Here is a 17,960-nt window from a genome sequence, read left to right as displayed (position 1 = left end):
CTCACAACATGGCTCAGTTATAGTGCACTACAGAGGCAGGTAACTCAGCAGTGCCTTGCACAGATGAGGAAACTGAGTCAGAGACTTGGCCAAGACCACAAATCGAGTCAGAGCCAAGGGTAGAATCCAGGCTCATGCCCCATCCAGTGGCTCATAATGCTGCATTTCAGTGGGGCAAGTTGTGGGGACCCATACGGCTCTGCTGCTGAGTAATTGCCTGTTTCCTCTCCCGCCTATGCAGGGCTCATCTCTGCAGATGGTAAGCTCTTTGGAGCCGGGCCTGTACAGTACCTAGCGTGATGGGGCCCCAGTCTGGCACAGGGCCTCTAGATGCCATTGTTATACCGTACGTGAATCCTATCGCTGGCTACAGTTCTATACGGAGTGGTGTCCTTCCACATGAACGCACCCTCCATTGCAGCTCTCCTGACATAGCCACTAGCCCGCGCATGTTACCTCTCTGCTCTTAGGGAGCCTGGAGAAACATCCGGCCTTTTAGGGGCTTCGGAGCACTGCCTACACCTCCAGGCCTCTCACTGATTCGTTATTATGTATTGAGAGTCGCCCAGGACGCTTGCCGTTTTCCCTACTGGGAGACACAGGCCTGCCCCTGGTGTGCATCTTGTGAAGCATGTGGTTGTTTTACTGCTCTCGGGGGGTTAATGCTGTTGACAGCCTGAAGCTGAATACTCTGCAGGGCGGGGGGAGGGGGAACACTGTTGCATTAGCCAGGAATCGAACCCAGGCCTCCTGCCTGGCAGGTGAGACTTCTTCCACTGCAGGAACCGGCTGACAGCAACCCCAGTGCTTAGCCAGGAGGATTGAGATACCGTAGTCACAATTTTTGTCCAGCTCAGCGGCAGTGATGCTGCCGCTCCAACAGCAGGGCTAGGTTCTGGGGGAGGGAGGGAGGGAACGGATCCTTCCATGTGAAGGATCCTGCTTTGCTTGTGCTTTGTTCATTCTCAAGGATACAGGCTGCTTGGGAAGTGGCTCGTGGTACAGCGAGCCCAGTGGGAAATGGCCCGGAGGCGTGCTTGAGGAGAGGCAGCTACTTTCGGCTTCTGCCCTGTTTTACTGCCAGCTTGACAAAGCAGTGTTGGGATTACAAAGAGCTCCATTGTCTGGGGAGAAGATTAGAGGGGGTGGAGTTTTACATTTTTTTTTTTTAATTGACAAAAATGATTTGGCTGCTGGTGCTTTACTGGATGGCTGGTCTGGGAGGACTAGGCAGGGGCAACAGGGTGGATTTTCTGTACACTTCAAGCTTGCGCTCTGTTTGCTGGCTCCAGCCAGCTGTGAGCTAGGACTGGATGCTGTAGGTGTGGATCTGAAGGACTGACTGTCCCTATAAGAACAGGCCAGAGAGAGAAGGGAGCAGCAGATCCCCCGATGGAAACTTGGAAAACAAAAGGGCCTGAACAAAGAGTCCTGAAATAACTCCAGGTGCAAACAATAGCAGCAGTGGTAGTGTTGCCTGCATTCCTGGCGGCTGCTCTCCCCTCTGCTGCCAAAGAGCTGCTGCGCTGTGCCTTTAAAAGGAGGGCTGTTGCTATTGTTGTCTGTCGGACCAGCATGAACCATTCCTGAAACCCTCTAAAATACCACAGCCTCCTGCGACCTGAAATCCAGAACCAGCCACGTCCTCTGAGCAAGGCAGGAAGGGGAGCCAACCGCTCCCTCCACCCAGGGTGCATTTGGTCAATGCACAGTGCTCATCAGCTACAGAGCAATCTGATCAGTGCTCCAGAGCTGTTGTACGTACCCCAGGCTGGGCTCTAGGGCTTTGGGTGATCGTCCTCAGGAAGTGGGGTTGATGATTCTCCGCTTGGGGTCAGAGCCAACCAGCTGCCCCCACCCCAGGTCGTTAGGGACTGTTGGAGACGCTGTCTTCTGGGCAAGGTCGTCCCCACTTGTGGTGATCAGAGGTCCCCTTGACACTTTTCCTGGAAGTCTCGGGGTCCAGGCCAAATGCCAAGATAACAACATCTGGCACTTACATCGCTGTTGTCACCCAAAGGTCTCAAAACATTTGACAAGGATGAATATCGTTATTCCTCATTTTACAAGTGGGGAAACTGAGACACGAGCCTGCCCAGGTCGCACAGCAAGTCTGGGACAGAGCAGAACCCAGCCCCCTGGCCACCTAGTTTTGTCATTTAACCATGAGACCAGGAATGGGTAACGGGTAGCCAAGGGGCTGCAGCTGGTCCCTAGACATGTTGTTTGGCCCGCCAGCCAAGAGAGGAGGCAGCACCACCATCTCTGCCCGGAGGGAAGGAAGGGGTGAGAGGCTCTGCCAGCACTGAGCGGCAGACAGCGAAAGGATGCAAGAAGTGACTTTTCCCACCGCCCTGAGCCCGCACCTGCTGGAGCCAGAGAGGGAGGCGGGTCCCAGCAGGCTTCCTCCGGGATGGCCCTAGTGGACAGTGCCCAGGGGCTACTGAACAGGGGCAGTGGGGACCAGTGCAAAGGCAGGTTGAGGACCTGGCCTTGTCCCCCTTCCCGAAATCAGGGAGCTGAACACAGGCGGGCCGGTGCATGTGACACCACTGCGGGACTTGCTGCTCTGGTGCGCTGCCCTGGGACAGCACGGCCCGCTTCCTTCTCGACCGCGACAGCCCGCCAAAGGGTGTGAGTGGAGTGTGTGGCTCTCTGCCCATCCCTGGATCAGACCATTCCGCCACCTCGGCAGCGTCAGTAGAACGTGCTCGTCTTCACATCCCACCCTACAGCTCGGTGCCAAGTGCCAGGATCCCTGCAGCTGTCTGTTCTCCCTCTCTCGGAGCTCTCCCAGCTCCTTGCAGCTGTTCATGGAGCCAAGATCTGGCCCCAAACTCCGACCTCTTTTCATGCCATGAGCCCTGTGCACAACCTGGACCTCCCACCCCCTTGCGTCTGATGGAGCTGGAGCTCAGCAAGGTAGTGAAGAAAGGGTCCCAGGGGTTGGATGCCACTTCAGAGCACGCTCCTCTACGGCCAGAAACACTTGCTTTGTAGTGGAATCTCTCCGCTCTCTCTGTGGCCTTGGTGGACTCTCCTTTCCCAACTGGATGCCACCACGGGGGATGCTGGGACGGGGGTCACATGTCAAATCTTCCTGCTGAAATATGGCTGTGCAGCTCAGAGGGCTCGCCCCAACTCCTTCGCCTTGATTTTCATCAGCAGCCCGAGGTGCTTGTTTCAAACGATATTTTGGATGCTGGGGAGAGGATGCCTTTGCACCGCCTGTGGTCAGGAGAGCCACTGGAGAGCCAAGCAGCAGAGCAGGGGTGGGGAGAGGGGATGGGTCAGTGCGGCGAGGGGATCCGTCGCTTACAAAGGTGTCTGTAGAATGAATGAGCTACAGAGCCACTGTGTCAACTCTCCTGTCTTCCTCACCCCCCGAATGCCAGAATTCAAGATCCTGAGCTGAACGTCCCAGGATTTGGGGTTGTTCACCTGGGGGCTTGGGCTTGGTCTGTGGGGAGTTTGGATCTGGAACGACTCTTCTGCTGGGTGCAGCATAGTCTGGCTCTGACCCCACTCTTGTTTAAACGTTTCCCTCCTAAAGTACGCAGATGAGGGGGGCGGGAAGGGCGTTGCCTCTGCCCCTGCTGGAAGCGCTTTGAAATGTGGTTTGGAATTAAATTTTCAAGGAGGGGCCACAGGGCCTGAGGAGAGAACAGCTCAGTCTAATGGGGACTGGACCAGGGGCAGAACGCCCTTGGCCCATAGGCCTGAGGCACGTGGTTTGCAGAAACTGAAGAGGAGGCCTCCTCGGATTCCTGGCTGTGTTTTGTAGCCGTTGCTTGAATTCCCGTGTGTGTGTGTGTGTGTGCGCGCGCGCAATGGAAGGTGTCTTGTTTTGCTATGTGTGCGCTCACATGTTCCAAGATTCCTTGTTGGCTGGGGAATTCCAGTTCTCATTGGCCGCCTGTAGCATGTGGGCTAGAGTCCTTCCCGCACCCTGAAATAGCTGTTGGAGGCTTAACGTATAGGAGAAGGGGAGATAAGCCCCTGGCACTATCCTGCTCTGACCTTGGAACACCGTGTCCTGGCTTCTCAAGCTTCCCCAATGCGTCGTGGTTGGGTGCGGGCGTTTCAGCAGCACTGTAGTGCAGAGGCTGCCTCTCCTGCCGTACGGGGCCAGTGGCCTGTGTGACCAAGTGGGGATTTTCCCTTTTTACGTTGTATGTGAGTCTTATTACTGAGCCTATGTGAGTTTTACTGTTTTGCATGAATACTGTGTGCCTCAGTTTCCCTGTGTGCTGCACCAATACCTCGGTGGTGGGAATAGGGGTGTGTGACTTTGGCTGAGACCTCTGAGGCAGGTGAGGCTGCTCCAGCTGCCTGCATGTATGCTATGACTGGTGCCCTTCGTAACCTGAGACCCAGGAGGGGGTGCAACCAGGTGATGACCAGGTGACTCTTTGAGGGAAGCAAGACAAAGACCAGGAGGAGGAGCAACGGGGCGGGGGGTCAGAGGTCGGGTTGCTGGAAGCGGGCAGTCTGTTTGGGGCACTGGAAGAGGGAGACTCCAGGGCATCTGGCCCAGGACTCCCCAAGATGGACGTGGCTGAAAGTCACCGATGTCTATAATAGCAAGCTCTGTTCTACACTGTGCTCCTGTCGACTAATAAACCTTCTGTTTTACCGACTGGCTGAGAGTCACGTCTGACTGCGGAGTTGGGGTGCAGGGCCCTCTGGCTTCCCCAGGAGCCCCGCCCGGGCGGACTCGCTGCGGGAAGCGCACGGTGTGGAAGGGGAGGCTGAATGCTCCGAGGTCAGACCCAGGAAGGTCGAAGCTGTGTGAGTTTCTTGCCCTGGCGACAGTCTGCTCAGAGAGAGGAGGCTCCCCCAGAGTCCGGACTGGCTTCGTATGGAGCAGTTCCAGAGCATCGCCCAGTGACTCGGTGACAGTCTGTCCCTGGAAGCCGTCAATGGGTGACACGGCCCACGAAGGATCAGGGATCCTGGATATCCAGTTGGGATTTCAGCCATAAAAATAGTTCCTTGTGTACTGCTCCTAAAACCAGCTCCCAGACCCTGTGACCACGGACTTCTAATAGACTCATAGTAATTAGAGATGAAAAAATTCTCTTAGCTCACCGGTGCCACCTGTCTGTAGCCAATGCCTGTTTTAAAGATGGGGAAACTGAGGCACGGTGCTCTTTCCAGGATCACCGATTGAGTCAGTGGCAGAGGCAAGACTAACCTCCCCCCTCTTATGGCCTAGTAGATAGGGAGAGAGACTGGGACTGAGCCCCACCTCTGCCCCTGACCTGGTGGGTCACTTCCTCTCTCTGTGCCTTTGTTTTCCCCTCCTTTCTGTCTCGTCTAGTCTGTCAGCTCTTTGGCTCTTGCAATCTGTTTGTACAGTGCCATGCACCATGGAGCCCTGACCTCAGCTGTGATACTGTGATAGAAATGAAATAATTGAACCAGACAACAGGAGGATTATGATCCCCAGTTTACAGATTCGGAGCTAGCCACAGTGCCATTAAGTGACTTGCCCAAGGTCACACAGGGATTCTGTGGCACAGACAGGAATCGAACCCGCTCTCCTGAGTTCCAGGGGCCCACCAGGCTAATTCTGGCGGACGGGTGGCGTAGCGCGAGGGTCCCTGTGTCCTTCAGCAGCGCAGCATGTGTGTTCTGAGGGCGCTAACTCACGGCTAAGGCTACGTTTTAGTCACATGTATTTTTAATAAAAGTCGTGGACAGGTCACGGGCATAAAAAAAAAATTCACGGCCCGTGACCTGTCCATGACTTTTACTATATACCCCTGACTAAAACTTGGTGCTCGCCACGGGTGCTGGGGGGGCAGCGGCACGTGGCCCGGGACCCCCGCTGGTGCTGGGGGAGGGGGTGGGCGGCGGCGCGTGGCCCGGGACCCCTGGTTGTGCTGGGGGAGGGGGTGGGCGGCGGCGCGTGGCCCGGGACCCCCGCTGGTGCTGGGGGAGGGGGCGGGCGGTGGCGCGTGGCCCGGGACCCCCGCTGGTGCTGGGGGAGGGAGGCCAGGTGATGCCACGCGGCCCGGGACCCCTGCTGGTGCTCGGGGAGGGGGCGGGCAGCGGCGCGCGGCCCTGGACCCCCGCCGGTGCTGGGGGAGGGAGGCCAGGTGATGCTGCGCGGGCCAGGACCCCCGCTGGTGCTAGTGGGGGGTTAGCGGGGCTGGCCGGCTCCCTACCTGGCTCCAACTGGCATGGTCCTGCAGCTCCTAGGGGGAGGGGCGGCCAGGGAGGCTCCATGTGCTGCTCCTGCTACAAGCGCCAGCTCCACAGCTCCCGTTGGCCGGGAACCACAGCCAATGGGAGCTGCGGGGGTGGAGCCTGCGGGCGCGGGCAGCATGCGGAGCCCCGGCTCCTCCGCCTAGGAGCTGCAGGGACATGCTGGTGGGAACCAGGGAGCCCCTCCCCCAAGGTAAGCGCCGCCCCGCAGCCTGGTGCACGTGGCCCTGATGGACCATACGATTAGGTCTGTGTCTCCAGTTCCGTCGGTACAAACCTCATGGCACTGACAACCACCGGTACCGACGCCATCCACGCCACGGATCTCCGTGTTCGACGCAGTACCAGGGCTCCGCTGCCCCGTTCTCCCAGAGCATTGGACTCAATGACATCTCCATGCCGTGCACCACCTTTCTCCACATCAGAGTCAGATAGTGAGCAAGGGCACTTGGGTTCCACCGCTCGTCCTGCCCTCCATAGGGGTCCCAATTTCATCAGGGACACCAGGCGTACTGCCCGCCCACCCCTCAACCTCCATGGTTTGGGCAGCCATAGTACCAGCCACCAGCCCCCTTCCTCAAGGGCCGTTCTGGGACTCCTGGCAGGCCCAGAGGCAACAAGCCTCCCAGACCCCTAGTGTGGTGTACCAGCAGGCAAGGAGGCACCCTCCTTCAGCTGTGACGTCAAAGGTTGGGAACCTCCTGGGCACGTGGGGGAGGAAGTTGAGGCTGAAGCAGAAAGGGAAGACACCCTTCAAGCTCGTCTCTCGTTGTCCTCACCTGACGAGGTGGTGATGCCCCCTCTGCCATCCATGGTGGATGATTTTAAATCATTCCAGGACTTAGCTCAGAGCGTGGCAGAAGCCCTGCAAATACAGCTGCACCAAGTGAATGAGCCTCACCACAAACTGGTGGCCATTCTACACTCTTCCACCTCTGCCAGAGTGGCCCTCCCAGCTGAGAGGCGCTCCTGGCTCCTGCCAGAGTTATGTGGCAGACCCCTGTGTCCGTCCCGCTAACATGCAAGCGAGCAGACAAAAAGTATTATGTGCTGGCGATGGGCACGGAATTTCTATTCTCCCACCTGCCTCCCAATTCCATCATTGTGGATGCAGTTAATTCTAGGAGCTCCAGACTGCATTCGATGCGGCACACGTGGTGGCACGTTCAAGTTCCGCGGCCGTGATTATGAGAAGGGCCTCATGACTGCAGTTGTCTGCTTCCCTAAAAAGGTCCAACCCACGGTGGAGGCCCTTCCCTTTGAGGGAATGAAGCTGTTCACTGACAAGAAAGATGTTCCTTTCACACATTGAAGGATTCTTGGGTGACCCTTTGTTCCCTAGGGATACATGCCGGCCCACAAGAGAAAATACAGCCCTCCGCTGCTGTTTAAGTCTCGGTCATCGCAGTACGCGCCTCAGTGCTCATCACAGGGATCTTATGAGCCAGAGAGAAAGAAATCAAGGTTCACCACGCGAAAGCAATTGGGACCACAGCTGTCTTCATCTCACCCCTCAACCTCCAAGTGGCAGTTTTGACGGGTTGGTCGAGGCGAACACTCCTCACCACCTTACGCTGGGAAACCCCACTCCTCCTTTTGGAGACCGCCTTGCCCCATTCCGCAGCATCTGGGAACGGGTAACCTCTGACAAGTGGGTGCTGGAGATCATCCAGAATAGATATGCCATCTACTTCTCCTCCCTTCCCCATCCTGCTTCAGGGACCCTTCTCATGAGAGTTGGCTACGTCAAGCGGTAAACCATCTCGGAGTAGGAGCTATTGAACCTGTGCCTGTGCACCTCAGAGGCAAAGGCTTCTACTCTTGCTACTCCTGATACCAAAATAAAAGGGAGGCTGGAGACCCATACTGGACCTCTGAGCACTCAACCGATATGTCAAAGTGCAGAAATTCAAGACAGTCACCCATCCGTGATCATTCAGCGTTTGAGGAAGGAGATTGGCTCTCGGCCCTTGATCTTCAAGATACAAACTTCCACATTTCTATCATACCAAGTCACTGGTGTTACCTCAGATTCACGCTGGGCCAGGACCATTGCCAGTACAGAGCACTCCCTTTGGCCTCTCATCGGCCCCCAAGGTGTTCTCCAAGGTCCTCTCGGTAGTAGCACTCAGGGAATAATGATTTATCCCTACCTGGACGATTGCCTTCTCAGGGCACAGTCCTGCGCAGAGGCCCAACGAGTCACTCAGACCACATGGGACCTGTTTCTGAATCTTGGCCTACAGATCAACGAATAAAAATCAACGTTAACGCTGGTACAGAGGCTAGAATTCATAGGAGCTGACCTCGACTTCACTAAGGCAAGGGCGCTCCTCCCACATCACAGATTTCTCGGTCTCTCCTCGTTGATAGAGTGCAATCCAGCCCCCAAATCTCGGCCAGGCATTGCCTTCAGCTTCTGGGGCACATGGCCGTGGGCACATCTGGTATTGCTCATGCCAGACTACACATGAGATGCCTTCAAGCATGGTTGGGTTTGATTTACAGGCTGAACAGAGACAACTTGGCAAGCTTTTATCAATGCCCACCAGGGTCATGCAATCCTTAGACTGAGAAATGTGTGTACGGGAATCCCGTTTGCTCAGTCTTCCAGATCCCTTCTCCTGACCACCGACGCATCCTTCATAGGATGGGGAGCACATCTCAGTGGTCACACAATACAGGGCAAATGGTCTGTTGTGGAGACAGGCCTCCGTGTCAACTTGCTCAAGCTCAGAGCAGTCAGAAATGTGTGCGCTCCCTTCCTCCTGCTGATCAGGGAAACGCACACAGAGGTCATGACGGACAACCTGGCCCTTATGTATTACATGAATCGGCAGGGAGGCGCCAGGCCTCATTCCCTGTGTGTACAAGCACTGAAGCTGTGGAACCAGTGCATCTCCCATAACGTCCTAATATCAGCGACCTACAGTCACCGAGTCCCCAGGCGATGCTCTGGGACTGCTCCAGACGAAGCCAGCCAGGACTCTGGGGGAGCCTCCTCTCTCTGAGCAGACTGTCTCCAGGACAAGAAGCTTCCACAGCTTCGACCTTCCTGGGTCTGACCATGGAGCATTCAGCCTCCCCTTCCACACTGTGCGCTTCCTGCAGCGAGTTTTCCCGGACGGAGCTCCTGGGGAAGCCAGAGGGCCCTGCACCCCAACTCCGCAGTTAGACGTGACTCTCAGCCAGTCGGTAAAACAGAAGGTTTATTAGTCGACAGGAACTCAGCGTAGAACAGAGTTTGCTATCACAGAAATCACTGATTTTTCAGCCAAGTCCATCTTGGGGGGAAGGGAGCCCAGAGCTGGGGGGAGAGGAGCCCAGAGCCAGGGCTCTGGCCCTCCCCCTAAGTCACAAGCCAGCCAAGACTGACCCGCTTCCAGCTGCCTGTCCCCTGCCGTGCCCGTTGCTCCTCCTCCAGCCTTTGTCTCGCTTCCCAGGCCAAGAGTCACCTGGTCGCATCCCCCTCCTGGGTCTCAGGTTCCGAAGGGGCGGCCAGAGCATCCGTGCAGGCAGCTGGAGCAGCCCCCACAAAAGTCACACCCCCGTATTCCCACCACCTAGACATTGGTGCAATGCACAGGGAAACTGAGGCACCCACAGCATTCATGCAAAACAGTAAGACTCACATAGGCTCACATACAACATAACAAGGGAAAATCCCCACTTTGTCAGACCTACCTACCTACTGGGAATACACAATACAACGGCCGACAGTCTCAGCCGCAAATTCCCACGTGACCGTGAATGGGAGATAGCGATTCTACATGACATATTCCAACAATAGGGGATGCCGGTAATAGACTTGTTTGGTGCTCACCAGAAAAAGAAATGTCCACAGTACTGCTCCAGGGTGGGGATCGGACGACACTCCATGGTAGATGCTCTCCGTCCTTGGGACAAAGGCCTTCTTTACGCCTTCCCCCGTGCCCTCTATTACTGAAAGTCCTGTTGAAGATAAAAATGGAAAAAGCAAAGATCATTCTGATTGTCCCCACCTGGCCCAGGCAGACGCGGTACCCTTACCTGTCGCAGCTGGCATGATGTCTGCTGATGACTCTACCTTCTGTCGCAGAATGAGGGTCACACCCTCCTCCCCAATCTGCAGATCCTGCAACTCAAAGCATGGCTCCTTCATGGTTCCGGCACATAGAAACATCTTGCTCTGAGGAGGAACAGGAGGTGCCGTTACACAGTAGAAAGGGCCCTACTTGTCATACCTACCTTCAGAAATGGAAGAGGTGCCAGCCCAAGGGGGTCACCCCTAATTCAGCCACCCTACCGGTGGTCCTAGACCACCTGTTAAGCTTAAAGAAATCACATCTCTGTATTAGCTCGCTGAAGGTTCATTTAGCATCAGTTGCAACCTTCCACCAGCAGGTAGAAGGCTACTTAATCCTCTCCCACCCAACTATGAAGAGGTTTCTTAAACGCATAGCAAACCTCTTCCCACAACCCAGGCCCCCACTCCCTAACAGCACCTCAACCTAATGTGACACTAGACCGCCATTTGAGACATGGCCTGTTGTTCACTAACTCAGAAAGCGTTCCTCATTGCCATCACTTCGACCAGGATAGGGGAAATACGAGCTTGGATGGCGCATCCCCCTTTTACTGTGTTCTTCCCTGGCAAAGTCACACTCCGACCCCAGCCGAAGTTCACCCCTAAAGTCACTTCTGCATTTCACATGAATCAACTTATGCAGCTTCCAACATTTTATCTGAAACCTCCTGAGGACAACAGGGAAGCCATCCTCCATATGCTCGACGTGAAAAAAGCTTTGGCCTTCTATTTGGACAGAACAAAGACCTTTAGAAAATCTCTGAAACTCTTCCTCTCCGTTGCGGATAGATCGAAAGGTGTAGTGATCTCCGCTCAGCAGCTCTCCAAGTGGGTCTCTGGCTGTATTAAACTCTGCTACCAACTGTGTGGGGTAACACCCCCATCTTCAATATGCACACATTCCAGGAGGTCAATCACCTTCTCCAAGGTCCCCATGTCACCTAGCTAGCTGCTCTGCTGATCTCTATCTGTGCATACCTTTGCATAGCACTATGGGGGATTCGGCTACAGACGCCCAATTCGGTGCCACAGGACTGTCGTCTATATCCGACTTGTCTCGGAAGTCCCATCCTCCAGTGGTGGATACTGCTCGGGAGTCACCTACATTGGAGCACCCACAGGGACATTACACGACGAAGAAGATACTCACCTTGTCCCCTAACGATGATTCTTTGAGATGTGTCCCCCTGTGGATGCTCCATGACCTACCCTCCTCCCCTCTACTTCAGAGTTCCCTCCGGTTGACTTTGCGGTAGAGAAGGAACGGAGGAGGGAAATGCCCGCGCAGGCTGGCAAGCCTTGTGGTGAGTGAGGTAACGCACGTGCGGGACAGACTATTGAAATACTCCGATCGGCAGTGTGAGGCGCGCACATTCCTACAGTGGAGCACCCATAGGGGAGACACATCTCGAAGAACCATTGTTACTGCACAAGGGTGAGTAACTTCTTCTTGCTAATGGGGAAAACACATTCTGAGCAGATCAGCTCAGATTTGGTTCTGTGGTTTATTGAACTGAATAATGAGTCAACAGAAATATTCACTCCTGTGAATGCTTTGCCTGGTTGCAGCCAGTTGTTGCGTGGTGGTTGGGGGAGGAGTGGAAAATGTTCTCTCCCCACTCTTATTCTCCTGACGATGTGTCCCCTGTGTTACCAGATTTGCCCGTGACTTTGGGGTTCGCTTATTTATTGGGGGGGGGGGTTTCTGTAATTCTGTCAATGTACTGCTTGTGTCACTTGTGTCCTCACACAGAGCTCTACTCCTGCAAGTCCCCTCCCAATGGAGCTCTCCTGCAGGACCTAGGTTCCCCAGGGCTGGGTTCTTCCAGCCCCAGGATCAGACGAACACACACATGAACAGAGCACGTCTGAGAGGACCGGGTTAATCAGCACTCCCAAGCTGACCCCTTAGCTGTCCCTGGACTCAGCAGGCTGGGTCGAGCTGCACCTCCAAGCTGTCACCCTCATATGTCATATTTAGCACGGCCCTGTCCCCACATTCACGTTACAATGGTTCTGGTCGTAACCCACTGGATGAGCAAACCCCACAGGGTTTTTGGGCGCTGCAGGGATCTTTAGCTTAGGTACGAGGAGTGTTGCTGCAGAGCGAATGAGGAAACCAAAAAACCTCACGAAGGCGGACGGGGGGGAGAAGCAACCGGCTTAACCATGAGAGTTATTTATTGCCAGGTAATAACCATAGGGGAGCCGAACAAACAAGACAGTTATAATATTAAATCCAACTTAAATTTGATTATAAAAGTCAGGTTTAGAAAACTATAACTGATCACATAAGTCAGGGTCAGAAGGCTATACCTAGAGAGAGAGAGAGATGGGTTCTCACCACTCCGATCGGGGGTCCCAGGTGGTGGTGGTAGCTGAGGATTTGGAGTGCTGGAGACAGGCAGAGCCCCCAGCATAATCAGTCAGGAGAAGATGAAGTCCCAATGGAACAGATGCAGATTTTGGATCCAGGCATCAGAACGCTTACTTGAGCATGGATAGGGGTTTTTGGAGGGAAAGAACAATGGTTCAAGGGAGAACACTAGATCTGTTTATGGGTAAACTGATGCCTCAAGGGAGGATACCAAAGCTGTTTTGTTCAGGCTAGACAATAGGAACTGATCATTCCTGGCTGTGGGCGGTGCTCCTTCCAGGGAGCTCACAATGCAATTAGGCAGCTTCAGTATTTTGGATACCACTAAAGGGTTTATTACTAGAATTGGTCTGATAACTAGTGAGCTGGGTGTGTTCAGGCGTGGGTTCATTAACATCTGGTGCCGAGATCCCCCCCATCATGCACTGCTTCCCTGCTTTTCTGGTCCCAGAGTTCCGGGCGGTTCTTGCCTTTGAGTCTCCGTTCTCCATTCTGTATGGTAATGGAGATGCCTCCCTGTCCCATCTCCGATGCAAATGAGGCGAGGGGAGTTGCCTTAATCTGTCACCCTTGTCCGGAGGGGTTTAGGGGTGTCTCCCACGGCCTTGTCATTGCTTTTTGTAAGTCTTCTGATCGGCTTTGGTTCAAGCAAAGGCTGGGGGAGGGGATGGTCTTTCGTGAGTCAGACAGGCTGGGTACTGCACCCTGGTTCCCCAAGAACACAGAGCTGATAGGTAACACCTCTGCCCAGCCGGAAGCCTCCTGCATTCTCACTTCTGGTCCCCCAAACCTTTACACCATGGTGTCACCTCTCATCCTTTGCCCTTCACCAGCCCCTTCTAGCCAAGGATCTCCAAAGCACTTCCCAAACATGAATGAACTAAAACTCAAAACCATTTTTCTGGGTGAGGTGAGGATCGTTATCCTTGTTATACAGAGGGGGAAACGGAGGCAACGAGATGAGAACTGACTCCTCTAAAATCATACAGTAGCGCTATGGGAGAACCGAATTCAGATGTCCTGATTCCCTGCCCGGTGTCTCCATCACAAGCCCTTCCTTCGGCTCCGATGTTTCTGCTGATGTAATAGAAACACTGGACCGCAGGAAACTTGCCGTGGACTTCTGCACCCTTCCCCTGCCCCGGCACCTCGCAGAGCGGTGACACTCCAAAGCGAAGCTTCACATTAGTATTCATCCCACAGCTGCTGACTCTGCAAAACCACAGAATATGTTATTACATCCTTCACGCAGACCCCAAACTTCTGGTTCAGGGTGTATGATTTATTACAGGCATGCTGGCTTCTCGCCTTGGCATGCTCTCTCTGACAGATTGCTTCTTAATTTGGAGCTGAAAGACCAGATAGTGTGTGCACAGAACCAGAAACCGTGAAATTTAACATCAGAAACCTGTAACTGCAGATTCCCAGATAACGGGTCCTGCTCAGACTGCTCGAAGGGGGCTCCTCTCTATCTAAACTCCCTGCCAAGACCCAGACACGCTCAGTAATAGACTTCCTGGGGGGGTCTAAATGCCCTGAGAATCCAGAGTGAGCCTTAGTGGCAGTGTCCCACACAGCCAGAGACACCCCTTCAGTGCCTGTCTCCCCCAGAAGGCCTTTCCTGTCCCATTTGTACTGAAAAATTCCTGGGTTTGACAAAAGCCATAATTCCATTTTTATTGATTTCCCCCCTAATTTTGGAAGTGCGGGAACACGCTAGATCCAGCTCCCCGCTCCGGAAGGAGAGAGGAGTGTCCCGGGTGACCTAGCCGCCATCTCCCCTTTCTGACTGGGGAGCTGGATCAGTGCTGGTATACGTCGTGTCGTCCGTTTCGCGCCTGCCACATATGCATACCAGCTTTGCAGATTGCATGGAGAGTCGTGACAGGAGGCTGGGCACGAACTGCTGAGCCGCCCTCTGTCATGCCAGCTCCTGTTAAGGGAGGTAAATCGGAGCTGGCTAGAGAAACCTGCTCCTGAAACAGCTCCCAGCCTGATTCGCTGGGGGCTCCAGAAAAGCTTGGGGGGGCAGACACAAGAGGGGAAGCCAGAGAGTGGAAGGAGGATGGGAGCTCTTCTCTCCTGGCTGCAGAGGCTGGGAAGTCCTTCAGCCTGAAGCCCCCAGCCTGTGTACGGTGGGAAGGTGGTGGGATTGCACCGGTGATTGCTGAACTTGAGGGTCTGTGGGAGGTTTTTGGAGCAGAGCAAGGGGAGCCCTTCTATGCCCTGGTACCCGTGGGGGCTTGTCCGGGAGCCTGAGCCAGCGCAAGAGTTTGGTGGCCCAGAGATGGAAGAGCCCCTGCAGGGGCTGGTAAAGCAACAGCAGGAGATGCAGAAGGCTATGCAAAGCTTGCAGCAATCCCCCCAGGTCGAGAGGCAGGATTTGCTTACCTGGCAGGCCGAGCAGCAGAAAAGCCTGCAGGAGCAGGCCAGCGTACAACAGCAGCTCCTGCAGAGAATGGCAGCTGGGCACAGGACTATGGAAGATGGTCCCCGCGGATGACCCAGATGCGTTCCTCCACATTCGAGCGGGTAGCCATGGGGGCTGGGTGGGATAGGGCACCCTATCTAGCCGGCGAAGCCCAAGTGGCTTAAATGCTCCTGAGTGAGGAGCAGGCCAGGAAATACGATGTAGTAAAGCCGGCTGTCCTGGATTGGGTGGGACTGTCCTCTGAGAAATACCGCCAGAAGTTACGGTCAGCAAGGGGGTGTGTGGGCGGCCCCGGGCGTTCGCCCAAAGGTTGATGGACTGGGCCACCCGCTGGCTGAGACCCAGCACCCAGAGTGTGGGGGGGATTATGGACACATTGGTCCTAGAACAGTTCCTACAGGGCCTCCCCAACAGCACACGAGTATGGGTTAGGTGGCATCAACCGAGTATGGTGCCTGGGGCCGTGAAACTGACTGAGGAGTATGCGGAGGCCAATTTCCCCAGGAAAGAGGGACGACCATAGAAAGACTTGGAGTCTGGGAGAAAGCCCAGAGAGGAAAAGGGAAGGCACCCAAGGAGCTCCCCCTGGGGCCTGACCATTTAAGAACATACGAACGGCCGTACTGGGTCTGACCAAAGGTCCATCCAGCCCAGTATCCTGTCTGCCGACAGTGGCCAATCCCAGGTGCCCCAGAGGGAGTGAACCTAACAGGTAATGATCAAGTGATCTCTCTCCTGCCGTCCATCTCCACCCTCTGACAGACAGAGGCTAGGGACATAACAAGGGGGACAGCCCGTACTTGGAGTGTGGCTGGGCTGAGTTTTGCAGCTGGGCTAACGCTGGAGGGCAGGGGAACGGGCAGAGATTGTCCATCGTTCCGGTGATGGTGGGGAGGAAACCTCAGAGGGGCCTGGTAGATACGGCCTCAGCCTGGTTTCTTATCTAGAGGGGGCTGGTAAAGCCACACTGGATGGTTCCCGGAGCCAAGGTGAACCTTGAATATGTCCATGGGGATGAGAGACAGTCCCTGTGGCCCAGGTGCCCCTTGAGGTCCGGGGCAGGGTCCAGTGGAGATGGGTTGGGGTAGTGGAGGGGCTGCCTTATCCACTGGTGTTGGGCATGGACTGGGACCCCTTCCCAGGAGGGAAAGGAGGTGGTGGGAGGAAGACTACGGTGGGGAAAAGGGGAGGTCCCCCGAAGAAGGAGGTGGAACCACCTAAAGTGGACCTATGGGGGTATCCACCCCCCACACTGTAATTTCTGCGGGTGGGGGGTAAATGAATCCCACAAGGAGGACCCCGGGGGGGTCACCCGAAGGTAGAAGGAGATCTCCCCTGGAGTGCCCAATCCGGTAGAGGGGATGGGGAAGGACGAACCTGGCGGTTAGGCAAGGGGGGGAGGTGTGTGACAGGGTGCTGGGTATGAACTGCTGAGCCAGCCCTGTGCCACGCCAGTTCCCGTTAAGGGAGGTAAATCGGAGCTGGCTAGAGAAACCTGTTCCTGATTGGCAACGGGGAAACAGCTCCCAGCCTGATTAGCCTGGGGCTCCAGAAAGGCCAGACAGAAGAGGGGAAGCTGGGGACTGGGAGCGCCTCTCTCCTGGCTGCAGAGGCTGGGAAGTCCTTCGGCCTGAAGCCCCCAGGCTGTATATGGTGAGAAGGTGGTGGGCTTGCACCCTGTAAATAAACTGCACTGGTGGCTGCTGAACCTGGGGCTCTGGGAGTGGTTTTTGGAGCGGAGGCAGGACCAAGGGGGGCCCTGCTGTGCCCTCTTACAAGAGCTGTCAGCGTTGAAAGCAAATAAAAGTTGGCAACTGCTTTTCATGCTGCAGTGGGTTGAAAAGGGGAAGTGGTGGCTGACTGTGTTTCAGAACATGAGGGGTTTTCTGGCAGCTTCCAAACCCAAAAGCAGCAGACGAGAGCGATCCGTACCCCGATATTTATCCAGCAAATGGCAACGTTCATTTCTTGCACCAGTTACCCCCTTTCTTTGTAATTTTTATAATAAAAACTAATAAATTCCCAGGAAATTTTAAATAAAACACACACCCACCACCACCAAGCAAAGGCCTTATAACCCAGCCAGCCCCTCCAGACTGTTCCTCCTAGCTCAGCCAGAGACACCCACAATTGCAAATATCACAGTGGCCTGCAGACGCTGCTCACTGCCAATCCCTCCCCACGATCTAGAGATGCCCCCTACTCCACAGGGTAATCCCCACGCTGTGTAAGCAGAGAAATCTCACCAACTACGCATTGCTGCATCCTCCTGGGAGTTCCCAGGCCCCATGGCTGAGTGGCATTGCTGGGACGGGGGCATGGGGGAGGCACAGCTACCATCATGCTCACCACTGCAAGTGGCTCGCTCTCACCTCCCTTGCTATCTTCTCTCTCCTGCAGCAGTAACTGTGACCTGGACTATGAGCTCTACAGGGACGATTTCCCTTACAGGTGAGTGATGTCTGGCCCCTGGGCGCTGCCAGCTCTTCCCCCTTTGGCGTTTCGAGGGAGGGGGCTGATGAAGTGCTGTGATTGAATTCCTCCCCCCCCCCCCCCCATATCCCAGCTCTGAGTGGCCAAGTTTCATCTACCTCAGGGTATGTCTCTGCTGCAGAGGAAGAGCTGATTGCCGCATGGGCTAGGCATGCCCGTGCCAGCGTTAAGCTAGCTAGTGTGGAGAACAGTAGTAGTGTAGACATTGCAGCTCAGGCTAATAACCTGAGCACAAACCTCCAGGGGAGCCAGGCTGCGCCCTTGGGTTGCTAGCCCATGCTGCCACATGGTCACTATTGCTGCCCGTGCTAGCTAGAGGGAAGTAGCCTGGGCGTGCCTGTCCGCTGCAGTGACACCGTCACGTGCCATAGACGCGACGT

General features: G+C 55.2%; 1 protein-coding gene across 1 annotated transcript in view; it reads left to right on the top strand.

Annotated features, from left to right (window-relative positions):
* LOC113406934 (heterogeneous nuclear ribonucleoprotein C-like) overlaps positions 1-17,960 on the top strand; it is a 39,243-nt gene that overhangs the window by 16,336 nt on the left and 4,947 nt on the right. The window contains exon 3 of the mRNA XM_026653847.1: positions 17,488-17,538. Within this exon, the coding sequence (XP_026509632.1) occupies positions 17,488-17,538 (51 nt within the window). The remainder of the gene's footprint in view (positions 1-17,487; positions 17,539-17,960) is intronic.

The sequence above is a fragment of the Terrapene carolina genome, unplaced genomic scaffold, assembly GCF_002925995.2.
Source record: "Terrapene carolina triunguis isolate 2854851 unplaced genomic scaffold, T_m_triunguis-2.0 Scaffold166, whole genome shotgun sequence".
Taxonomy (NCBI): Eukaryota; Metazoa; Chordata; order Testudines; family Emydidae; genus Terrapene; species Terrapene triunguis.
This window is presented reverse-complemented; position numbering and strand designations above follow the sequence as displayed.